General features: G+C 42.8%; 1 protein-coding gene across 2 annotated transcripts in view; it reads right to left on the bottom strand.

Moving 5' to 3' along the window:
* The window catches only part of BRAF (B-Raf proto-oncogene, serine/threonine kinase), a 59,576-nt gene extending 35,321 nt beyond the window's left edge, over positions 1–24,255 (bottom strand). For both annotated transcript variants that reach the window (XM_079992411.1, XM_079992412.1), the window contains exons 1-6: positions 24,086–24,255; positions 15,887–15,988; positions 12,746–13,009; positions 4,758–4,861; positions 3,650–3,752; positions 946–1,094 (exon numbers count right to left, since the gene is read on the bottom strand). In XM_079992411.1, the coding sequence (XP_079848537.1) occupies positions 946–1,094; positions 3,650–3,752; positions 4,758–4,861; positions 12,746–13,009; positions 15,887–15,988; positions 24,086–24,235 (872 nt within the window). In that variant the 5' untranslated portion in view covers positions 24,236–24,255. The remainder of the gene's footprint in view (positions 1–945; positions 1,095–3,649; positions 3,753–4,757; positions 4,862–12,745; positions 13,010–15,886; positions 15,989–24,085) is intronic.
* Positions 24,256–26,961: the final 2,706 nt, after the last annotated feature.

Genomic DNA, 26,961 nt, shown 5'->3' with positions numbered 1-26,961 from the left:
CCTGCTTTTCCATGCATTGGGTGCAATGCTACACTTCCAACAGGGATTTTGCTATACAAAAAGGGGGGCTAAATATTTATGGCTAAATAATAACATCCTCAAAGCAGTCGACTGCAATCTCTTTAATAACTCATCCGGGTTTTCACTGTTGCTAGGCCAAAAAGAGAGACTTTGTGGGTTACCCTACAGTCAGTATCCAACAAAAGGTAGAAAATCTTTTGTGAAATGGTATTATAGATGGGGCAGAAAAACTGCTACTCAAAGTTTTGTTTTCCAACTTGGCAGCAACAAAACAAGTAGTCAGTTACTTTACGAGGATAATTTGATTTCATTTAGTCTATAGTCAAGTACAAGAGTTTACATATGAATATGATGAATAATCCTTCCCCTTTGCGACCGAAGTATAGTAGCTGAACTGGTTTTTAAAGCTTGTATTTTATTTTATTCTTTAAGAAATCAAAACCCCGTGAGGTCTCCCACCACACTTTTACTGCCTTAGACTCCTTTCTTGAACTTTTGAATTACTTTTGCCAAAGATAATCCTAGTTCACACAGAAAGCTTCAAGGGACAACCAACGGCTTGGTCCTATTGTGCCAGCAAGGAAAAACAGTGGCTATGGTGCAAAGGGCAGACACCCTACCGCATAACTTGGCCTACACGGTATTTAAAGCACAGGCACATTATACTGTGATAACTGTGACTGTCAGACTGTGTAGGTCATGCTTAAAGCTTTCATTTATGGGCTCTCTGGAGCACAGGGCATACTAGTCACATTTGCCTAATTCTGTGGGAGAGGCAGCCTAGGTGGAGAGATGTCCCCTTTGCATACAAAGGATGCCACTGCGGCAATATCAGTACAATACACTCGTGTGCTGTTGTGACCGCTTATGTGTGCAGATTCAGGGAAAGAGCATTTAAACTGCAGAGGAGTTTTGATTACTTACTCAAGCTGATCATAATTCACGCACATCAACGGCACCTCTGTACTACAACGCTGGTGAAATTTGTACCCACAGGTCTGACAACGGAACCCCTGGAAAAGCAGCTTTCGACAGAAGTCACAGAACGCTAAAGTGAAGAACGTCTTTCGTACCTACGCCATCAAGAAAGCAGGCATGAGAAACAAGGCCCTCTCGCGCCCGCTAAAACTGCAATGTCATCTCGTCAGAAAAGGGCCGATTCAAGCTCCTTTTAAGTTAGATCGAAGGTATTACTCTAAAAGCCCTATGACCGAAAAGAGAGCTGTAATCCTGACAAACGGTTTGATAATTTAACTAACAAAAGAACCCCCACAGTTCTATTGTGTGCTATAATAATTTAGTGCATATTAAGAGCAATACAAATCCTCTAATACACATTTGTGTTTACAAAGCAGTAACTCAATTTTCATTGATGTCAGGAGATCTGCCCCTTCTTGTTTTGCACCTGCCTTCATGCAACTTTACATTTCACGTTTCTATGGCAATTTTTCCAACAGAGAACCATCACATGTGCAAGGTAACCTGTCTTCTTTCTGGAGCAGTTTGTGAAGAGTAGGTAAAGGTAAAGGGACCCCTGACCATTAGGTCCAGTTGTGGCGGACTCTGGGGTTGCGACGCTCATCTCGCTTTACTGGCCAAGGGAGCCGGCTTACAGCTTCTGGGTCATGTGGCCAGCATGACTAAGCCGCTTCTGGCCAACCAGAGCAGCGCACGGAAACGCCGTTTACTTTCCCGCCGGAGTGGTACCTATTTATCTACTTGCACTATGACGTGCTTTCGAACTGCTAAGTTGGCAGGAGCTGGGACCGAACAACAGGAGCTCACCCCACTGCGGGGATTCGAACTTCTGACCTTCTGATCGGCAAGCCCTAGGCTCTGTGGTTTAACCCACAGCGCCACCCGCGTTCCTTGTGAAGAGTAAGGTCCATGTAAATGATATAATACCATACCAGGCAAATCCTCCCTATTTCTAGCTACACAAGGGGAGGGAGGAGCTCCCTGCTCTTGCAGAATTCCACCTACCAGAGCTGGCAACTAAAACTTGCACATTTGCCACGTTCTATCTAAGCTCCGGGCAATGTTATTGTGTTTTTATCAAACAATAAAATGAGGGTGCGTTTCTTTTAAAAATCATTATAGCTGAAGTACTCAAGTAGAAAAGTTATATCAAAGATTTAGAGATCTGCACATTTTATTTAGCAGAATCTGAAAAGATTTAAAATTGGTAGAATGCGAAAGGCAGGTTAGGAAGCAATGTCTACTTAAAGCAAATAAAACAGACAAAATACTTTAAGAGGATGCTATCCAGAGCATTTTTATGCAACTATCCTCCTTGGGTTCCAGTGAAACAAAAATGAAGTACCAAAGCTGTATTTTTAAGACGGCCTCTCCATATAATACACCTAAGACAGAGACGTCCTTTGGTGAAAAAGCCATCCAGATAATTTGCTTCCACCAGACTCCACTTAAATTGTCATTCCTTAGGTCAGGTTGTCTCTCAGCGCTGGCATCACTGATGTGACCAGCACAACTCTGTAACAGGTTTATTAGTTGCCTGCTGGTGTGCAGCAAGCAGGAGATCACCAAACACATTCTTTTCGTAACACAATAATATACAACAAGCAGATTTTTGCTGCTCTTTCATGCTCCGGTGTATTTAAAAATCTGGTTCACATAGGCATTTTATTAAATTCCCCATGAGAATGCTGCTATTTCTAAAGAGCCACACTTTATTTAATGACAAGTAAATTGCTCTCAATCATGGACAATTTACATAATTCTTCCTGCAATTATGGCTTCAGCCTTGAGATTACAATGATATGGAAGCAGACTGCATGATTAAAATAAGCGTGCAAAATGAACTAAAGGTCATCTCGTCCAGATCCTACTTTAAAACAAGATTCTAAATACATTTGGGCCATTGATTTACCCTCATCATACAGATTACGCTTATAGTCTCACCATTATTCACCTAAATTAGAAGTACTGTAGATTCATCTGGAGGTAGAACCTCCACTCAGCAATAAGTACAACATTGCATACAATTCACCCCAATCTGCATTTCACAATGTGGCTTAACCAGGCTTGTAAGAAGATACTTGTCTGCTTGCCTGTGGTGAGTGAGAATTGCCTCTAGGAGACTAGGAAGACAAACTTGTATATGGGGGAAAAAGTTTTTTTTTAATATACTGAGTTTGCTGAAATGTACAAATGGCTATCAGGTGTGTACACATGTAAGAAGGTGGCTGTAGCGAAGGGGAAATGTGTCGTATAAAACACGAATATTCTACTCAAAAGCAGCAGCTGTCTATGCCCATGGCACAGCAATTTATTCTGTGAAAACATTTTTTTTTATTTATTTCATTTATATATTGCCCTCCAGCAGAGAATTCCAAGGCAGTTTACAGTAAAAAAAAACCCACAAAAATACATAACTGTTTAAAAGGCCATAGACCGTTTAATTAGCCAAAGTCCTGGGAGAAGAGGAATGTTTTCCCCTGGCGCCTAAAGATACATAATGAAGGCACTAGGTGAGCTTCCCTGGGGAGGGCATTCCAGAAACAGGGAGACACTGCAGAAAAGGCCCATTCTCCTGCTGCCAATTTTTCTTTTCAGAACATAATAAAACCAGATGCAACACCAGCAGGCGTTGTAGGAAAATACTTACAAAGTTGTGTGTCGTAAGAGGTACATTCTCCAAGACTTCCACATGCAGTTCTTCGCCTGTGAGCCAGGAAATGTCTGTATCCCAGCCAATGGGCTTTTTCTCCCTGCAGTGCAAATGAACTCCATGAGCAGATATGGGGGGCGGGTGGAGGACAGTAATTCGGATTTGTTTTTAAGCCTTCCATTGTTAGAAGCTTCAAATGGCAAGTTAGCATGGATTTATCACAATTAACTGTGCTATAAATTACAAGATAGAGACTTAACTCTCTCCTGCAATTAAGATCACAAGATCTAATGCAGGAATGAAGAACTTTTTGCCCTGCAGATGTTATGGCTACAGCTCCCATCCCACTTGCTGATGGTCATGTTGGATAGGGCTGCTAGAAGCTGGAGACCAACAACATCTGGAGGGCCACAAGTCTCCCATCCCTGATACACAGCATTAAGGAATGGATGGCTCTTGAGCTCCACAACCTAAAGTAAATCTCACTGCTTTGCTAGGTAAAGAATATTTCTTGGGTATTTGCCTCCACTATTTAAAAAGCCTACAAAAAGTTTAGTTAATGAGAAGGGCACAGTTTATACAGGAAAAACCAAAGGGAAGCAACTGGGAAGCTGCTAACTATCTACTATATATTTTCTGAAGTTGTTTGTATGCATTAGGACACCTCTTAAGATGTCATAACCAAATATTGAATGATAATTTGTGAGATCAAGAAGCAGGTTTTCTCCTATGTTTCGATACAAACGGGTACTGTTTTGAATCAAGATGGTGGACTGAACCTTTCAAAACTGCACATATGTTTTTGGTTTCTTAGAAACCCTGAGAAACACCAGGTACAAGGCTGCTAGTATACAAGAGAGAGCACTGTGAGCAAATCTACTAGCAGGAACAAAGAAAAGGATTCTCTCCCACCCTCAACCCACAACCACTGCTAAGGGGCATAGAGTGAGATTTTGCCTATGCTTTGGAAAACAATTTGTTTAAAATATGAAGTGAATTGTTTTTATCTTGATTATTCATGCACTTCAAACACCCAGAAAGAATCACTTTAGCAATCATTCCCTCTTCAACTCCTACCCCAAACCATACTACATACAAACCATACCCATCCTGTATTCGGTAAACTGCACAGCACTCTGGGATGAGACCTCTCATCATCAAAGCTTTCTTTAAACTGTCACGGACTGTAACTCCACATCTTGCTGGAACCTGCGAAATCAAAATCAAACCATTAGCACTACTTCAGCTTAATGTATTTCTGAAGCCTTAAAAGCATGCTGCAGTTTACAAGTGGATCCATGTGAGCATCTACTTCAGAGGTCTGGCTCTGGGTGCCCCCAACATCAAATAAAGAGAGATGGCAACCAGAAAGAGAAAGAGAAAGAGAAAGAGAAAGAGAAAGAGAGAGGTGCTTCTCAGTTGTGAAATATCCTCCCTAGCAAGACTCACCTGGTTGTTTTGGGTACCAGATAAGGTATTTTTAAAAATTCTCCTAGCAGTCTAAAAACTGTGATTTTTAAAGTTTTGAATTGTAACCCACTGTTTACATGCTGATGATTTTTGGCCATGCTGTGAATCTGTCTTGTCTTGAAAGGTTTTGTAAATCATGCAGAGATGGTTATTGGGCAGCCTCAATCAATGTTGTAAATAAATAAAAGCTCTACTGAACCTGACTGGCTGGTGTTCAATGGTATACTGCCTCTAAATATGGACCATCCATCTAGCTATCACAGCTGTTGATAGACCCTTCACAAATTAGTCTAAACCAGGGATGAGAACCTGCGGTCCTCTGTATGTTTTTGGTCAACAACAAAGCCTGTCACCCCGAACATTGCCTCTGCTGGCTGGGGCTGACGAGAGTTGGAGGTGAGCAACATCCGGAGGGTCACAGGTTGCCCTTCCTGCTCTGCTCTAAACCCTTTCCAAGGGGTCTAAGGTTGTAGTTATCAGCATGTTTTAGGGCAGTGGATTCATGTTTCCATTGGGTAATACATGAAGGAATGCTTCTCTAACTCCTGCCCTGCCCTTTGGTGTGGGCTGAGTTTAGCTGCTGCCTCAAAACTGCCAGGAAAAGAGGATGAGTCCTCCCCACCTGACCCCCATTATAATATTAATAAAATTTATTACTACTACTACTACTATTATATACCCTGCTTTTCCCCCTGATGGGACTCAAGGTGGCTTACAGATAAAAACAAGAACTGCTAAAAACATAGAAAAGCCAATCATTATGGGTTGAGTGAGTTCTAGTTGATGCCCCACTCATCTTTGTTTCCAACAAGGAAGGACTAAGGGACTTCCAGGTACTTAATGCCTCAGAAGTTCTTAGTGGTGCTGCCGCCTCATACAGCACCAGGGAAAACCAAGTACAACAACAGTATATGAATTCTGAACAATCCTGGCTTCATCTGGTCTCCATCTGGTCACCATTTCTGTTCCTCTACCTGATCTGAGTACAGTGGTACCTTGGTTTCCGAACGGCTTAGCTGTCGAACAAATCAGCTCCCGAACGCTGCAAACCCAGACGTTAAGTGTTCCAGTTTGCAAACGTTTTTCAGAAGCCGAACGTCCAATGCGGTGTCTGCTTAAGTGCAGGAAGCACCTGCAGCCAATCAGAAGCCGCACCTTGGTTTTCGAACAGTTTGGGAATCGAACAGACTCCCGGAACGGATTAAGTTTGAGAACCAAGGTACCACTTTATTCTATTTTCAGAATCTTTTTTTTAAAAAAATGCTTAAGAGCGCCTTTGGGGGTTATAAAGTGGGATATAAGTATTTCGCAATAAATAAATGAATACTGTAAATGAATGTTATTGGTCATAAATACAATTTTTCCGAAGTTCTTTGCCTCTTCCCAATGTGCACCCATGAAGTAAAGTTGTACGGTTGACATTTAATGTGACTATTTTCAAATTCCTTTCAGGTAAGCTCACACTGCCCTCTCTTCTTCTTAAGTCATGAAGGGACAGCAGAACAGTTTATTTTTTTTTTTTTTAAAATAATATTTATTAAAAATTTTCCAGAATAAAAAGGAAAGATAGCAAGAAAAAGAGAAAAAACAAATATGATTTACACTTGGTTTCAGTGGCATCTTTCCCGGACTCCCCCCCCCCCTTGTATTCCATTTCCCTTAAATTGATTCCACAGATTCTTACCCCAAATTTTAAAACCTTATTTGTAATTTTAAATAACCCATTTATTCCAAATTAATTTATCTTATTTATCTTAATGAACCATTTCTCCTTATATTTTATATAATTCCCTAAGATCGACCCCATTTCCCTTCCACGAATTCCCCTATTTTCAAACAACAAACATGAAAAAAGTAAAGAAAGAAATAATATATAATTTTACAGCCTTTGGATTCCAAATCTCCCCCCCCCCCCATTCCCCGGTTCCAATCCCCAAAGTTCATCCATTGTCTACTGCCAGCCTGGTGTATCCACGTCTATATTTCAACTCCACTTTGCCGTCTTTTGATAGCTTTTAATTTCAGAAAGTCCAATCTCGAAAAAACTCTCAGAAAAAGTCATTGTTCTTCCATCCAGACCTCTATGTTTAAGAGTCTAACTTAAATTCTATTTCTTGGTCCTTTTAAAGTCTGGATGTTCCAAATACTCCGGCTTCAAATTTGGTCCAGCTCTTATTCCTCAGGTTGCTTTTTCCTGTTCTGCTGCAGAAACCTTCTAATTCAGAAACTTCTTGTTCTCCACAGAGGCTTTTGTTATTCAGGAACATAACTTGCGTCAAGTCCCTTCCTTTCTTCAATAGATAAATCCATTGTCTCCTTTAGTATAGAAACCTCTGTAGACAAAATAATGCTTCGTTTTTGCAGCTTTCCCAAGAGGGACAGCAGAACAGTTTATACCCAAGTACTGACAATTGTTGTTAAGAAGGAGCCTGGTCACCACTGGCAACTGGAAGCTGTCCTCAGGTAACCATGTGGTGACTCAGAGCCCCTTATTTATAGCACATTCCCAAGAAGTACAACACTTTTTTTAAAAAGTCATCTAAACATGGTCATTTCTGCATTGATTGGCCTCTGCAATTACCCATCTTAGTCAGCGCCCAGTCAGAAGCCTCTTGCAAAGCCTTTTGCAAGAGAGTACTGCTGCTTGTATGCTTTCCGTGCCTAATAAATACTCAATAAATTAAGCTAAGTTAGCAGATTGTTAGGCTTGACACATGTTTCTTCAGAAGGAGATCTCATCTCTTCCTGTTTATATTTTCCTTGCTCCGAGCTTGAGTCATAGAGCTAAGTGTTCATGTGCTCATTGGCTAGTTGCATCTTCTTAAGCAGCAGCATGTCTGAACTATCTTATTAAGAGGAAACAGTCTCAAAATTGCCTTTGTATGAAGTCTGAGAACTATGCAAAATTAACCATCGTTACATTTATGTCCTGTTGGTGCACATGGGGCTCCCAGGCAGTCACTGATCCAGGCCCAGGTCTACATTGCTTTAAGAAAAGTGGTGGCCTCACATGCCTTCAGACTATATACTGGACTATTCCATTAGAGAATGAGGAGCTTGAGTAATGCTTAGAGGCCATCTCGTCCTTCTTGGGCTTAGCCCTGGCAGTTAAAAATAAAGGCTTGGGCCTAAATTCTAGCAAACTCTAGCTCAACATAAAGAAGGGAGGAGGCATGTATCCTTGCAAAGCGCTGCACAGCTTTCTTGTAAATAGGTGCCTGCCAGTTTAGGCAAAAAGAAATTTGTTTGGTCTTTGGCCAATTAGAATCTGAAGGCAAGTGAGGAAAGAAAAGCTCCTCTGATCCCCCCCCCCTGTATTTTTCTTTGTGCTGCTTCAAAGAAACATCATGGGGTTTCTTTCTTAAAAAGTTCCCATCTTTTAGGCTTTTTCTAAATGCTATTTTGCAATCCCAGAAGAGGTCTTTTTTAAACATACACAGCAACAACAGTGTTTTCTTAAGCCCGAGGCCAGAATTCCCCGCATCAAAGCCATTTTAAAATTTAAATATGGCAGGATAGTAACTTGCAAGGCTACATTTACTTCATCATTCCATCAAAATGCCCTTTTGGACTGATATGCTCTGATGAATTTCGACCAACTCTCACCCAGTATCTGGTGGAATCTTCTGCTGACTACAACCATCTCTAGAGGAAAACTAGAGATGGAAATATGTGGTTGAGATAATATGCCCTCCTCAATTCCCCCATTCTCTGATGCCTAAACCGCACAGTAGCACATGCTAACTGCAAACCTCATGGGGAGAAGTTCCTGGCCTGCAAATTCACCAATCTGAGAGGATCTCAAAATTAAGGCTTCGATTCTATGTATATTTACAAGGAAGTAAGTGCTCCTGAAATTTGCAGGACTCTCTTCCAAGTAAAACACGCATAGGATCCAGCTGTAAGAAGTTTATTTAGGATGCACAGGTCCAATGCAAGAGAAACTTCTCCAGTCTGGTGGGCTTTCAGAAATCTACCTCTGGGAGAGGATTGCATACATATACTGGGCAAGGCAAGTAAAGTGTGGAGCACATGCTGCAGATATCACCCATCCTGCACAGGACAGTTAACAAATACAAAGGATGGAGGAAGCTTCGGCTACTTGAGACAGCTTCTGTGGGACTGTCTTGAATATGTACATTCCACACCCTCTGTTTACATTCATCCAAACCAGGTTGCGTATGCACCAGAAAAGGCACACTACAGTGGTACCTCTGATTACGAACTTATTTCGTTCTGGAGGTCCATTCTTAATCTGAAACCATTCTTAACCTGAGGTACCACTTTAGCTAATGGGGCCTTCCGCTGCCGCCACTGTGTGATTTCTGTTCTCATCTTGAGGTAAAGTTCTTAACCCGAGGTACTACTTCCGGGTTAGCGGAGCCTGTAACCGGAAGTGTTTGTAACCCGAGGTACCACTGTACCTTAGAAAGCTAGAAAATCAAAATTGGGTCCTAGAGAATAGATTCCTATAGCAACACAGGACTCTTCTTCACAGATTTTTCTCAGAGATAGGTATCCATCCTGTGTTCCATTTGCTCTGTTCTTACCACCCGCCCCTTGCAAATTCATGATTCAGCTGCTACAACAACGGCCAGCTGGTCACCCCTCGGAGGAGGGAATCCTGGCTTGGGACCAGCAGCAAGAGTAGGGATATATGCAATATTAAAGAGGCAGCACGACAGGGGTTGATGCATGTGCTTTTTCCCTTATGAACTATATTCCCCAAAGCTTTTTCTATGCTGAAGTGTTAGATCTATTACATAGTGCAATTACACAGCAACCTCAGCTCACCCTGTGTAGCCAGCTGTAATTTCTTTGGGCACATGTGTTTTAATTAACGTAACGTAGGAGACCAACTTTCCTCATTGCCTTATTTTTTTGAAAAAAGTCACTTTATGTTATGACAGTGTGCTGCTCAGAACCTTTTGAAGCACATCCGCAATTAGATAGAGGTTCAGGAGATGTACAGAAGCTGTAGTGTGTGATAGTTGCCTAGTCAAATCTCAGAAGTCAGAGACAGATCTGAGCAAGATTCCCAGGGACTGGAAAACAAGGTTTCGATTCCCCAGATAACACTCTGCCACTTCCCACAACCAGCAAAATATTTCCCGCATGAGCAGCTAAGAGCCATACAGGCTCTTAGATGCATAAAGTGACTTCTGCAAACAAATCTTGCTCAACTTTATTAATCTCCCTATTAGGATACTTCTCATATTTAAAAGCAATATATTCTTGAAAGCAGGTTAGGTTACTAAGGCAATCCACAAAGCATCTTTGCCATAACCTATCTATTAAAAAATGAAACCAGAAAAAGAAAGCCAAGCATATTGTTTAAAAGAAGAGACACTTGATATTAAATTAGAAATATTTTGTTAAAATCTACTATGTAGGAATGAACTACTGAGAATTAAAACCAACAGGTGTCAAACCAGTCAAAATGGGGTTTCAATCCTGTGATCACATAGCTGGGAGTAACTATCACTGAACTCAGCCTTAATTTTGTGCAGACATATATTAGATTGCACCATTAAGATTGCTAAGTAACACTGGTTACAGATAGGTAGCCATGTTGGTCTGCCATAGTGTGCATAGTGTGCATGCACACGAAAGCTCATACCTAGAACTAACTTAGTTGGTCTTTAAGGTGCTACTGGAAGGAATTTTTTTCTTTTATTTTGTTTTAAGTAACACTGGTTTCACTAAGAGCAGAAGATTGCAGCCTTAGACATACACAATATTGCAGTTAAGCACATGCTTAAATCTCTCTCACTGAAAGCAATCAGAACTAAAAGTCCTTTGGCTTCACTAAGTTTTATCCTATAACTGAAATTAAATTCTAAGTGGCCCTAAACTCAATTTCCTTTTCCCCCAGCCATGCCCCTTCTATTTTGCTCCTTCATTTTTGTCTTGTCTCCGCTCTTAAAATACCACTGTTTTCCTTGTCTGAACCATTGGTAATTACAGTTTCAGCTTGTCACCTCACATCTTTTATGTAGCCTGCCCCCCCCCCCCCCGCAAAGGAAGCACGTCTTCACTCTTCTCTCATTCCTAGCCTTCATGGTCTCCTTGGCAACAATAAGCCTTAAATGTGCACTAGAAAATTTCTAGAAAGGGGGATGGATTAGCAATGTGCATTCTCTGTGTACCAAAAGCAGGTCCAGTGTCAAAGTCTAGGATCTTTTTTTTAAAAAGCCTACAGTAATTTATTTTATGCAAATGACTCTTCCCCACCACCCATGACCCTAGAAGGATAACCCTGTTCAATCCACCTTACCACAGTGGTACCTCGGAAGTCAAACGGAATCTGTTCTGAAAGTCTATATGACTTCCAAAGCGTTTGGAAACCAAGGCTCGGCTTCCGATTGGCTGCAGGAAGATCCTGCAGCCAATCGGAAGCCGCTGAAGCTGCATCGGGCGTTCGAGTTCCAAAGAACGTTCGCAAACCGGAACACTTGCTTCTGGGTTTGCGGCGTTCAGGAGCCAAAACGTTTGAATCGCAAGGCATTCGTCAACCAAGGTACAACTGTATACCTGTCTTACTTGCTCTGTTAAAAGTTCACCTGTGTCCAGGAACCTCTCTCCCTTCTTTCGACTCCCTCACACCATACTGCACCCTATTGTCTAAAACAATTTCCTGTGCACTATGCAAAAGCTCATCTCCCCACCAAACTTCAAGAATTCTCCAACACTGGTGAGCCCTTCCCTGCCCAATTCTTACTGCCTGTCTACGCATTTGCTTTCCATGTTCCTCCATTTGACTTTCTTGGGCTCCTTGAGAAGAAGCATGGGCTGCAAAGCTGCTCTGTTTGCATAAAGGCCCCATGTGCTGGGAGGAGGAGAGTTTGCTGGGCCAGCATTCTCCTCTCGTTTGCCACTCAGCGATGATAGCTTCAGCCACAAGGCCCCCAATTCCTCATTTCTGCTCCTGGCAGGCACGGCACACATAAGTGGAACTTCGGGCACTTCATGCGCTAAAGGGAGGAGCAGATGGCTTCAGGTTCTTCTGTGCCATCGTGTACTGCTGTGCACAACATGGCTGCAGCCCAACTACCCAGCCCATGGTGCGTGGAGAGTGCGAACACATTCCAAGTCATTTCTACATTCTGTACAGCATGTGGCACAAACTTGGCATTGAAAACCATTGAACAGAAGTAATCCCCCCCACTCTCATAAAAGAGGTTGCGTCTCACAAGAACAACAGCAGCAAAATAAGCCTGTGTTGCAACTCTTCAATTGCATTTGTAGTCAAGCTCTGCATTCAGGATCCCTCAAATAAAACACTTTGCTTACTCCACTACTTAGTGTATCATGCTGTGGCAATGTATAAGACAGGGGTTATCAACCTAGTTCCTACCGCCCAGTAGTGGGCATTTCAGGATTCTAGGTGGGCGGGAGGGGGGTTCTACGGCACAAGCTGAATCCTCCTTCCATCGAGCCCTGGTGGGCGGTAAGGAAATTTTACCATCAAGAAAGAAGCATTAGTGGGCGGTAGGTATAAAAAGGTTGGCTACCCCCGGTATAAGGATTATACTATACCTTTCTTTGTTTTCCCCTTGTTTTAAATAACATGCTTTCCTTTGACAAGGGGACAGAAAGTAAATTTCTGACAGATGTGCTTACCACTGTCCTCTGTTTGTTGGGTAGGAAGACTCTAACAGTAGGCTTCTGTGGAGATTTAGGGTTATTCCGTGACAAGTCTGTAGGGTTCTGATAAACTGAGAGGGAAGAAGGTGCTACAGAGAGACTAGAAGATGACGATGATGTGACGGTATCTGTTGAAGCTGAACTGGAGACAGAGAAATCAGTTCCATTGCCCATGGATTCCAGTAACTGCTGCTCCCTCTGTTGCAGTGCATCTAACTTGCTGGTGTACTCTTCATAGGCCTTTAGAAGGAAAAAGTTAATTTAAAACAGTGATAACCTGGATGTACACTTTTGAGATATTTATAGCCTCTTAAGCACTGTGAATATGATTACTGGGACAGTACCCAACCCAACCTTCCAAAGAACACATTCAGGGATGATTTATGACCAGTGCTTTTTTTCAGGGGCGCTGAAGGGTATGCAGTACCAGCACCTCATTTTTGTTCCTGTTAAAAAGTGTGGGACTTACTGTAACAACTTCATGGTGAGTGCCAGCACTTATTTTTCTAGGGGGGGGGGGGGAAGCACAGTTTCTAACAAAGAAGGAAATGGTGGAACCAATATTATTCATTCAACAACCGTTCTAGTACTAAGCCTCTGCCCTCACACTGTCCATACATGTGTCACGATAACCTTCAAGGGAAATTCCATGAGGGATCATGAATAAACAGCTCTACTTCTTTGCAGCAGAACTACATGCTTACAAGGCATCGTAATATAACTCAAGGCTGGAGAGAGGTTTGCAATGAGGAATTAATGGGAGGTTGGGGGAAGAGTTCAGAAATTTAGAGACTGAGAGAAGTGACAGGAATACAAATATCTAAAAGAGAGTTATGCCCAAATAAATTTACGGCAGAATTTGACTTTGTACATATATTTTAAATGTGGTATTTTAATTCTAATACAGGATTCTCTCCCCATTCTTCTTTTCATGAAAATGTTGTCATCCTGCACCCAAGTATGTATGCATGCTCAGGTTTCTCTGAAATAACAAGTGTGCTGGAATGCATAAATGAGCACAGAACTGATGCAGTAATTAAGAAAGACAATTACATCAGAAGCAGAATAGCAAGCTATTATGGCCATTTTGTCAATATTCCTTTCACTTTTTTCCATGTGTTCTTCTTTTTGGCTTGAGATGTATTTTGCAAAATGTTTGTGCAATGTTTTAACCCAGTTTCAAGACCAAGTTTAGAAACTTTCCACAACACTTCAAATCTAAAATCAGAGGGGCCATTTCTATGGGTTAGTATGTTTACCAGCAACCAGCCAGAGTCTGCCTGTACAGCTCATTCTAGCTCATCCCTCTGGAGTGAAGGGCCTTAAACCTGGACTGTTACATCAATGGCCAGAGACCAGGAGAAACTGTCAGAAACACTAAAGGGATGTTCAGAATTGTAGGTGCAGTATCTTCTGGTTCCTGACTGTTGACCACAATCACAAACCCAGTGGCTTATACAAAATACAGGGAGACAGGCCTAGTGAGTTACTGTAATCTTATACTGATTTTGTTGAAGAAGAAATTGCTTTATGCTAAAGCGGGACATCAGACAACTCGAGAAAATAAAAACAGTATCTCAGGCGTAATTGCAAAAAAAGACTTGTGCATGCCTAAAATGGCTAACCTAAGGGTTGTTTCTAGTTTTCTAATAGGTGGAAAGAAAAGATATGCTTTTGAGTATTGCTTGTGCAGACAGGACAAGACATAGGGTTGTACTGCATATAACCAAGTTCTGCCAAATAACCTCCGCTCACAAAACAGAGGGTAGGATCCAATTAAGTACTTCTCTTAGCACAAGAACTACCGCCTGCTTAATGGAACTTTCCCTGCCTCTCCTCTCCACACCCCTGCCCCACACTGCCTCTGGGTGGCTGCTGGTAAAACCCAGAACAGGTGATTGGGGGGGGGGGGACAGAAATGAAGTTCCATTGTGCAGCCAAAATTCCTTGCACTAGTAGGACTACTTCCTTGGGTAACACTCAGAACCACCCCTCCCCAAGTCCACTTTAGAGGGTTGAGTAAAGCCCCAGAGCATATTTGACTCTTTGGGCAGCCTGTGTGACAGTCCAGGAAAGTTCTCACTGGAGCATATTATTGAATAACAATCCCACCCCCACCCCCCTGCAAACAAACATTACAATGGTTCAGATCAGACACTCCTGGCAACCATTGTTTGAAAGACCACAAATAAGCCACCCACTCACATGTGCCGTGCTTCCCTCTCACAGCTTCTCTCTCCTTAAGCTGTTCAACACTAACCAGAGTTTGCAGAAAGGTTTAACTCAACAAACTTGTCCTCAAAACCAGAAACAGAAGCCATGGTCTGCTGATTCAAATGTCAGAACAAACTATGGCTGATGCTAAAGAGGACATGCAGAAGAGGAAAACCTCATATGAAAGGGGAGGGTGGAACATGCGGCACATATCCAATCCTTTTAGCCACTGATTTAGTGGTCTCTCTCTCTCTCTCTCTCTCTCTCTCTCTCTGTGTGTGTGTGTGTGTGAGAGAGAGAGAGAGAGAGAGGGAGAGAGAGAGAGAGAGAGATTCCATTTCTTCTTTGATGGAAACATGCTCCCACTGGAGTTTTTTCTTTCTTTAAGGACTGAAGAAAATCAAACACTATTTGAGATTATGTTATCAATCCTGACCTGCACAACCATCCAGAAAGTGCTGCAGAGTTGTCCGCTTCTGAGACATAATATAAAATAGCCTTTTGAATGTTTAAATAGATTATGTGTACTACTTCAGCCTTGTCAGCTTTCATTGTCACTTTCTTAAAGGAGATAATCAGATTTGTTAAGCGTGACCTCTCCTTTACAGAACTAGGCAAAGTCCTTTTAAGCAGGCAGTACCTGTACAACAGTGCTCTTCAGCTACAATGCGGACTGTGTGACAATGGATTTAAATCCCACCGCCCAAAATGTTCTTATAACAAGGTGTGTCGATTTTTCACAGAGCAAGTGATGATATTCGTGTGTGTGTGTGTGTGTGTATAAATGTTAAGCAAAACTACATTAAGAAATACTTTAAACAACTAAACACATTTGCTAGTCTCTTAACCAATAGATACATTATTTCATAACCAGATATGGAACACCTGCAACTCAGCACTTACCTCCAGGTATATAGAAGGTGGATTATGCTCTCCTCCAAACTTATCCAGCAGGGCTTCTATGTGTTCTTGTGTTAATTTAATCATTTGTTTTATATTCCACACCTAAAAATAAACAGGCATATGTTTCAAAAAAAAAAAAGCCTGAACAAGCACGCTGGAAAGTTTTAAGCCCATAGTTGATACACCTCAGAGAAATATTGAAGGTCAGTTCACCTTTGATACAGTTAGCACTCCTCTCTGCTGGCAAAGGTGCAGGTCTACCTGTCCCTACTGGTACAACATGACACATGCAACACTCAATTCACATCATCGACCCTGCCTTCCGCTGGCTCGCAGAAATGAATCCAGCAAAGAACTACAGGCTGTGAAGTGCGGGCCTGTGCACACCCACCACAGAGCGCACAAAATGAATGTGTGACAGGTGGCCCAGGTGCAAACCTATCAAAATAACACACAAGCCTGTGAACACATCCCAGAGATTCCCAGTAAGATATCATTAAAAGTTTACACTACTCCGGTACTAAGCATGAAACTATTTATAGAAGACACATTTATAGAAGGGTAACAGTAACAGTTAGCCAAAAGTCAACACCTAAGAATTTAAATACTTCCTCCTGTAAAAAAAAAGAAGAAAAAAAAGCTACAGTACATTTATCACCTCCAGACTTAGCCATCTGTCTGTGGAAAACAGTGCTAGTCAGCTTCACCCAGGAACCAACATGACTGCTTGAAAATATTTTCCCCTCTTCAACCGTAACCAAAATCTAAGCGTTCTTACACTGCAAAATTCTACATCGAGTTTATATTGCAGAATTACCGGTAAATTATGAAGGCTTGGGTTCTTTAGACAGGGCATTGGGGAGACCCCTAAGTACTCTTCCCTCACAAATAATGTAGTATGAATTCAATTCTATAAAGCTGCTTTCTCCATGCAAGTTACAAGGATCTAGATATTTAGACTGCAAAGCCCATGAATACATTGTTGAACGTCATAGTGAAATGTCGGCAAGACCTAAGAAAGGCTGTTATGTAATATTGTGAACGAGTCCATTTTTAAGGCAAGGCTAAATGGGCACAAATCATATTTAGAGAAGCAAGAATGCTATGAAACCAGTGGGTGATCATTTAAATCTTCAGGAACACGCTAGAGTTGCAGACCTAAGAGTTACCATTCTTAGGATGCATGGTATGTGAAACAGTGGAAAAGGAGTTTATAAAGAAATTTGACCGTACAGTATTAACAAATGGCTTAACAAAGAATATGATTTATTTTTCCACTATAAAAATTCCACATAACTTAACACTATTACCTGTCACTCTAAGAACTTTATAATGTTTACTCTTAGGTCAGCTTTTAACTGACTTTTCCATGTTATTTTCAGTTTCAACTCATTATCTGTCACCATCAAATGTTTAAGCCATTTTATAATATAAAGCTTCTGAAAAGTTAATCTCAAATGCACCCTTCTATGGATTATAACATGTGAGAAGATTACACCTACAGGCCTACACGTGAGGTGCTAACCTCAAGTGTTACCTTTGGTGAGGGAATATCTGTTCCCGCTTCATAAAAATACAACTACTAAGGGGGGAAATTGTGTGAAACGGTATCAATACTAATATAGAACAAAGCTTTGCTTAATAAAGCAACTTCCTGTGTTTCTAAAATCAGGTGGTGACAAGTGGGAGCCAAAGCAGGACCACTGAGAAATAAGAGGAAGACATCAGCACACCCTGGTTTGGAAGGTGTGCCGAGAACCCTGGGGCTTGGAGAAGTAAAAAAAACTCTTAAAAGAAAAAGAAAAACCAAGCGGGTGAGCTCAGTGAGGAGTGAGCATGCTCAGCAGCCATGAAATGGCAAGTATCAGCTGCAAAAGGAAGGTAGATATCGGAGGATATGACTAGCAGAGGACACAACATATACAGCAGCACTTCTGTTAAAAGACAATGATATGCTTAAAAGTTTTGTTGCAAATCCAACTTGTACCATTTAAAAAGCTTGTGTCCTTAAACTCCCCATTCTAAAAAACAAAAACAAGAAAACTGGACTTACCGTACAATGGTTGATGAAGATGTTCAAACTCACTATCGACAAAGGGAGAGGACAGCCAGTAAGACTGAGCCTCTGCACATTCTTATTCTTTACAGCTTTACACCTGGCATGAAGAGGGTTTTCTGGGCTGCCCACAGCAATCATGACAGGACACCATGCCTTAGCTCTCTACGACTTTGTGGGTAGAATATGCAGGTGCTGACATAACACATGCACACCCCACAACAGAATGCAGAACACCACTATGCTTATAAACTCAGAAGTCAGTCCCCTTGAAACTCATGTATTTTGCATCCGCTGAAGTTTTCGCATTCCAAAAGCAGTCCCTTGTAGAGTGTGTTACAGTAACTCAACATGACATAAATGTCTGAGAATCTCACAAGCCTGCTGCCTTTTTTGGGAAGGGGCAAAGTTGGCACATCAGCATACACTCTAGGCCCTAGGGCAAACATCCACGCCCCTAGGTATCCAGGAGCACCAGATTTTTCAAGTGAGCACAACTCCTTCTCAATATAAGCTAGAACCTTTCCACTGGATCAGTACTTTTGCAGCACTAGAACACTTTTGTCATGTCTGGATTAAGTCCCAATTCCATTACAAACCTGTTTCACAGACAACTACAAAAAATTATTTTCTGTGGACCAACTATGCTTCCTTCAAACAAAGGGGTCAGAAATTCTGAATGCAAGTATTTCAATTACAGCAATTAGAAAAACACAATATAAACATCTACAATAAAAACATAACCACCACTTACAGCATTTTCTTATAGAATTATAAGAAAGTAATCACTTTTAAGAGATCAATTAAAATCAGTGGCCACCATTCTTAGGAAGCATTCACGGAGCAGATTCACAAGTGAATACTATCAGTTGCGTACCTCTAATCCTCCCTTCCAAAACTGGGTCAATTTAAAAGTGACCAAAAGTGTTAGTATTCATATACGTTCTGTTCTCTGTATTAAAATGTAGAGCCAGTGAGTGATACAGCTCATCTATTTTTTAATTACGGTGAACTAGGTTATATTTCTAACTGACAAGATTGATTTTAAACCTGAACAAAATTGAATTGTTCAGAGTCTGCAAACTGAGACTTGTTTTTTATTAAGCACTGTCCAACTCTTTCACTAATAAAGTAGACTTTAGCGGTCTGCTATCGCTGCATAATCATGTGCATCATAACAGGACATCTTTTTTATTTTTATTATTTACTAAACCTCTGCAATTAATTGGGAAAATATGCAGGGACTTTCCCAGCCCCCCAGCCACATTGATTATAGTAACTTTGCATTTCTTTCCAAAAAATCCTATATTACCTTTTCAAGCTGAGTTGGCAAACTATGTCATTTTCAATTTACAACTTTGCTAGAGTGCCTGAACATTCTTCAGGTTGCTTGCAGGCAGTTTATCAATCTTCAATACTTGCCTGTTTGCACCCATTGATCCATTTCCAGTTGCACTCTCTTTTAGGCATCAAAAGTAACCACAACACCCAGGCTGCCTGAACAATTTATAACCCACTAAATTGAATGAAGTCTACCAGCTCTGTATAGCAGCTTAGTGGGGGCAGAGGCCTTAATAAGCAAAGCCTGGCTTTGGTGGTACAGAAAAAGGGGAATATGGCAACCACTCGACAGGCCGGATTATGTGACTGATGACTGCAGTCTGGTGGATCATTAGCCATGTGAGTCTGTTACAGATTTTTTTTTTTAACCTTTATAGACCACAACCAAAGTGCCAGATTAAAACTACATTTCATGCTATCCAGTGAAGACGCCCTATTGATTAAGCACGCCAAATTCCAGACACGTAACATAAGCCTAAGCTTTCATCGAGAGAACAAAATCGGCTGGAATCATATGCATGATCAAAATCAACAACTGCATCCTTACCCGCTGTCCAAACAATCCATCTCCAGCATCAAAACAAAAGCTTAGCTGAACTTTCTTGAAAGGCAAAGTAAGGAGACAGAAAATTCACAGCATTTCCATTTAATTATCCTTAACTCAGAGTTTCAAAAGAACTGCAACTAGACTGCAATAAGCATATTTTCCTGATGATCTGCTGAACAGCAAAGTGTGCAAGACTAAGGAAGATAGCCACAAAAGATAGGTGCATTGATTGCTATCAATCTACCACCGTATAGTCTCACCTTTTTCTTTCTAAATATATTTATTTGCTGACATAATATCCTGGATTACAATAGTAATTATTGTTACTTAATGTTTACTTATAATCTTATAAAAACCTCCAAAGAAGGGGAGTCCACACCATCCTAAGGCAGTCTGTTCCACTGTCAAACAGCTCTTACTGTCAGAAGGTTCTTCCTGACTAAATGGAACGGTCTCCCTCAAGAGTTTGTGAGCTTTGCTTCATTGTTTTTAAGCAGAGGTTAGATGGCCATCTGTCTTGGATGGTTTAGTTGAGATTCCTGCATTGCACGAGTTGGACTAAGGTAAAAAAAAAAAAGAGTAAAGGACCCCTGGACATTTAAGAGCAGTCAAAGGCGACTATGGGGTGCGGAGCTCATCTCACTTCAGGCTGAGGAAGCCAGAATTTGTCCACAGACAGCTTTCCGGGTTATGTGGCCAGCATGACTGAACCGCTTCTGGCGCAATGGAACACTGTGACTGAATCCAGAGTGCATGGAAACGCCATTTAGCTTCCCGCCGCAGCAGCACCTATTTATCTACTTGCACTTTTGAACTGCTAGGTTGGCAGAAGCTGGGACAGAACAACAGGAGTTCATCCTGTCAACTGGATTTGAACTGCTGACCTTCCAATCAGCAAGCCCAAGAGGCTCAGTGGTTTAGACCACAGACTAGATGACCATTGGGGGTCCCTTCCAACTCTACAATTCTATGATTCTTTGAATCTGATGTATTCTTGTAAATTGTGCAATTATTGTTCAGCTGTTTGTTTCTATTTATAGAATGTAACATAGAAGGACCTCACTCATCAAGAGATATCTTGAAGTGAACAACCAGAGTCAAGGAAATGTAAACAGAAATTGAGTTGCCATCCCTGCAAAAGATGCTCATAGTTTACCCTTCAGACAAAAAATGTGCTCTGTCCACTGTGGCTCCCCTTGCCTGTCTCATGACAAAACACAAAAGGGAAATTATAAAGTGTGAAGACACGATTATTATCTCAAAAGACAAAAATTGAGTCATTTGTTAAAAATATTAGTGGCAGGATCAGGTCAATGAGGAGTATAAATTCACACAACATAATTAAAGAATTCATACAAGATGCGGTACTGACAACTAGTTTAGACAACTTTAAAAAGGATTAGATAAATTGGAAGATGCCAGGTGAAATTGGAAGATGCCAGGTGAAATTACATCAGAATGTATATCACCAATAATGGGGGTGGGGGTGGAACAATAATATTCAGAGGTAGAATACCTCAGATTGCTTCCAACATCTGGCAAACAAGGTCCTGTTTAAGAGATTATCAAGCCACTGGTCATTGTCAGAGACAGAACAGCACTGGGCTATAAGGCCCTTTGATTGACCTAGCCATATATATTCATATGCAAAGGCCCTATTTCTTAAACAGCAACAGAGCACCTATTCATCAGTATGCAAATTGCTATGGCCAAGTATTTACTTGCATTCATGCATACAGTATATTAATGCATGGATTAGAGCGCTTACTTCAGAGGAGCTGTTTTCCCGTGTACAATATAAGGCATTTCCTTATACCAAGTCAGACCACTGGTCCATGTAGTGTACTACTCTTAACAATGAATGACAGACGCTCATCAGTGTTCCAGAAAGAAGTCTTTCTCTGCCCTACCTGGAGATGCCAGCGATTGAAGCTGGGATTGTTTAAAAGCAAAGCATGTGCTTTACCACTGGGCTACAACCCTTCCTTTTGAAAGCTTTAGATTTCTTTCCAAAGCCTAGTAAACTAATAGTAATGCTTAGCATTTAGATAGTATTTTAGAGTGTTAAAGGGATTTCACATACATTATCTTGTTTTAATCCTTACAACAATGATGCTGTAAGTTAGGTCAGTATTACTATTACCATTACCATGTTACAGTTTGGAGATTTGCGTGTGAAGGGAGGCCATGATATAAGGTAGCTATGGCAGGGGAGAGATACAGAGTGGTTCATCCTGATTCACAGCTCAGCCTCTTACAGCATAATCCTAACCACAGATATTCAGAGCTAAGTCCTATTGAATTCAATGGGACTTACTCTCAGGTTAGCAAGGGCAGGAGTACAATCTTGGTCACTACACTACATCAGCTCTTTCTATTTACTACATTTGCAAGCAGAACAAGTGGGTTGCCCCAGTGAAGAGAAATTTGTATCTTCCTTAGAAATTCATTGTAGCTACAGAAAGAAAAAGAGAATAAAACATGGTGTGTGTTGCCCATCTGTACTATTACAATTTATTGATATGGTGGCCAACAGGAGACACCTATGGCTGCAATCATAAACCACCTTACCAGAGGTTGGCCCACTGAACACTGCAAGTCCGACAGGAGATGTCTTCTCTAAATGCCAGGTGTACAACAAATAATTATGTAAAGTATGTAAGAGAAAGCTGCAATTGCTGCAATACCTAACAAACTGTGCCAAGTTTAAGAATATATCATCTTGCCCTACAGAACCATACCATCAGCCTGGTGTTTGTTTGTTTGTTGTGTTGGGAGGACATGAGCTTGAAACTCCAATAACTGTGGAGAAATCACACATACAGACTTGAACTTAATCCTTATGTCTTGCCAACCATAGCTGACAATGCAACACAGAATCTACACACGTCCTCCCCAAATGGCTTCCAATCTGTAACACAACACAAAAGTGACTGATTGAACGTGCGATTCACGCTAAACAGATACGCAGAAAGCAAGCACTACCTAGCAAACTGAATAAGCCATGTATGCATGTGTCTTCTAATCATGTGTACTCCTAATACATCCCTCCCCCCAAAAAAATTCCTGCCAGCTATTTTAGGAGTAATTACTTATAGAAGACATGAACCATGTCTTACTTACTTACACTTGGGGTTTTTTTTTAATAAAGAAGCATCACTGATTTGTGCATTTTTCTATACTGGAGTCTGAGTACTGAAAATTATCTGTCACCGCCACTACCTCCCCCAAAAAGGATGCAAATGCCAAGAGCCTAGCAAAGCCCACAGCCCTACCCCATCCGTGCCAAGGTGCTGTTCACAGAGCACATGTGACCGTGTTTGTTTTTAATAATATTGATGCAATCTGCTGGGAGCTTTTAATACTGCTTGGCTTAAAGGGTGGCAACCCAACCCTCATAACTCAGCTCTACAAAATTGGCCCTCTCGAAGCACAGGCGCCCAACTCCCCCCCCCCTTCTCTCCGATACAGACAGCGAGATAAAAACAAACAAAAGGTGCCCCGTTTTCTCCCGGCACTCGCGGAATCAACTCCCTTGGCCTTCCGCGGCCACGCAACTTGGGCCCGAGGGAGTCCCTATTGCACTTGTGGGGAGAAGGGGGGTGGAGAGCTGACGAAGTGTTGCTCCAGTTCCATTAACCCTTGGCAGGCAACTGCTGTTGACGACCGTGCAGATCGGGAGAAGGAGAGGCGAGGAGGGAGAGAAAGGAGCGGAGGAGAAATCCCAGGCACTGCCTCCCCTGTGCAAACCGAGGGAGCGAGCAGACAAGGCCTCAGAGGCACGCCAAGGGAATTTGGGACGGGATGGGGGCCCGAGGGGGACGGGGAGAGCCGCCCTGCTAGGAGTCCCGCCACCGACCTCAACACCCCCCATCCCTCCTGGGGCTGCCAACCTCACCGCCGGCGCTGCAGCTGGAGAGGCGAAGGGGGCCGGGTTCTCCTCCGCGACCTGCTGCCAGAGGAGGAGGAGGAGGCGGAGGCCGGGGCGGCTTTTGGTGGCCACCCCCCAACCTCAACCCGCCGCCCGGCCTCGCGGTTTCCCTTTGGCCCCGTCGCCTTGGCACGGGGGGAGACGGCCCGGGGCCCCTGATCCACCTGTCTCCCAGCCAGCCGACCTGCCTCCTGCTGCCGGGCCTAAGTCTCCAGCAGGAGCCCCTCGCCGGACCCTCCGCAGGGAAGCGGGAGGAGGGAAAGGGGGCGCCGGAGGATGCCAGGCCGGCCTCCCACCCCCCCTCCCCACACGGCCGGGCCTCACCTCCTCCGGGATGGCGGGGTCTCCCCCTGCGCTACCGCTGCCCCCCGCGTAGCAGGCCCCGGGCGGCGGCGGCGGCGGCGGCTCGGGCTCCATGTCCCCGTTGAAGAGCGAGGCCCCCTCGGCGCTGCTGCTGCTGCTCAGCGCCGCCATCTTGGATCGAAGCGATGAGGAGGGGGGCAGGAGGGGGGAGGAGGACAAGGAGGGGGGCGGAGGGGAGGGGGAGCCGTGTCGCCCCTGACGACCCGGCCGCCCCCAACCGCGACCCGTAGCGGAAGAAGGGGGGTGGGACTAGAGGGGGGAGAAAAAGGAGCGGGGGGGTGGGGGGGTGAGTGGGCAGCAAGAGCAGCAAAATTCCCCGAGAGAGTCTTCCAGGCGGCCAGCGGCGGCCGTACGTCACACCTCGGGCGTGACGTCACCCAGAATCGCCGCGTCGCCACTGCGCATGCCCGGGAGGACGTCACCGGGAAATACCCTGACGTCACGGCGCGACACCCCCCTCCTCCTCTAGCGTCACCTAGGGAACCCGGAGGGCGCGGAACTGCTTCGCCACGCCTCCTCTCAGACCTCCCTCCCACTGCCTCGCCGCCTCGGTTGTTGTTATTATTATAAAATGTACTCTTGTTTTCCTTGCACGGTCTTTTTTTTTTTTCTACCGTCAGGTACGCATTTGTGCATTTAAACGCAAGCTATATTAGTATCGCCTTGCAATGCTGCTGCCCAATATGAATAGTATTAATATCAATAAATATTAGCATTAGTATCAGTATCAGTTGTTGTTAAAAATAATAAACAAAAAAGACTACCCAAAGAATATAAGTGGTTTGGGAACCATATACTCAAATCTGGTTTTTGCTGTTGTACCCTGAAATCATAATTATTTCCCCGTGTGGAACGTCTCCAATGCACCTGTGAGAGAGATCGAATTCACCAATTTTTCAGAACATCTTCCACGCTAGCAGACAGATCTCTAGTGCACACATATGCATGTGTAAGAGATATATGAAAAAAAAACCCCAGTAAACTACGCATATATGAAACTAAATATTTTGCTTTCCTGAGTAAGTTGGTTGCTATTTCAAATTGTCAGCCAAGATAACACAGTTTTAAGAATACTCAGGATGGAATCATTTGGAGTGTGGCATTAAGACTCTGGGATATCAGAGTGTTGAGCAGATATAGGCTATTCTAATATCCCTGATTTTGATGGGTGCTTCGTGTGAAATATCTCCAAATAAAAGAGATTGTAGCCATCAGAATTAAAATAATTTGAAAGGGTTTAAAGGGGAGGGGCCCACTAGAAACTTATTAAACCTGATAGGAATGATAATGGTTATATACACCTGACTCCACAGAACTTCAAAATGGTTAGCCTGTGTTTACAGAGCAATCAAATTGCTCCACATCATATTCCAATGCTCAACAGGGCATTTATTTATTAAGTGAGCTTCTGATTATGTTAAAAGTGGAGATAAAGGCATGTGTAATCGTATGTGGAGGTCAAAGATTTGTTTTAGAATATTAGCAACACTTGGACCTGGACACTTGGATCCAGGGTGGTACAATACATTTTGGCAGTGGAAGCGAACTGCACAATCCCCACCCCAATTCTGTGAGATGAGGCAAATGGTGTAAAAGAAATTTTGTTTTATCTGGGAAAAATACAAAACCAGACTTCTAAAAAAAGCTGCACACCACTCTGTTGTCCTTCCGGCCCCCCAAGAATACACACCACTCTGTTGTCCTTCCGGCCCCCAAGAAAGCCCCCAGAATAATGTAATCTAACCTGACTAAACTAGGACATTAAACACAAGTGCTAAATGGTCCTCACGAAACCTGTCCAAAGCACATAGTTACTCAGTAGCTCTGGCTGTGGAATACATTAAACCAGACAAGTATCTATGGTCATTTCAACAGAACTGCGCAACACACACACAACACACTGCCGCCAGAACCACCAGAGACAACGCATGCATCCCTATCCTATACATGTCTACGCATGCCCTAGGGCACATGGCTTCCCCTAAAGAATCCTGGGAACTGTAGTTTTATAACGGTGTTGAGAAGATCCCTCACAAAGCTACAATTCCTGGTACCCTTATCAAACTATGGTTCCCAGGATTCTTTGGGGGAGGTCAGCTGCTTTAAATATATGGTATGGGTGATAGGGCCAACCAGATGGCTATGGGAAGCCTACAAAAGCACTCCACCCACTTGATATTCCCAGCAACTGGCATGCAGAGACATACTGTCTCAAAGCTGCTAAAAGATCGAGCATTAATACAGTCCAAATGCCCAGGAAAATGAAACCTTATTGCCTTGTGTTCAGAAGAAGACAGAGCCGATACCAGGCAGCAGGGACAGCTCATTCCATTCCACCGCCTGAGGCAAAACAGAAAAGTGTTGCCCTGCAAGTGGACTGGTCATGTTGTGCAGATGCCTGATGACCATCTTCCAAAGCAACTACTCTATTCCAAACATAAAAATGGAAAGCGTAATGCTGGTGGTCAACAAAAGAGGTTTAAAGACTGTCTCAAGGCAAATCTAAAAAAAATGTAGTATAAACACTGACAACTGGGAAACACTGGCCTGTGAGCGCTCCAGTTGGAGAACAGCCTTTAACAAAGGTGGCTTTGAAGACTCGAACTCAGGACACAAGGGAGAAATGTGCTAAGAGGAAGGCACGCTTGGCAAATCCACACCATGATCAACTCCCGCCCGGAAACCAATGTCCCCACCGTGGAAGGATGTGTGGATCGAGAATTTGCCTCCACAGTCACTTACAGACTCATTGTTCAAACTGTGCTTATGGAAGACAGTCTTAACTCAGCTACGAGTGATCACTGAAGAAGAAGAAGAAGGAGGAGGAAGAAGAAGAA

The sequence above is a fragment of the Podarcis cretensis genome, assembly GCF_951804945.1.
Source record: "Podarcis cretensis genome assembly, chromosome: 10".
In the NCBI taxonomy this organism is placed as follows: domain Eukaryota; kingdom Metazoa; phylum Chordata; class Lepidosauria; order Squamata; family Lacertidae; genus Podarcis; species Podarcis cretensis.
This window is presented reverse-complemented; position numbering and strand designations above follow the sequence as displayed.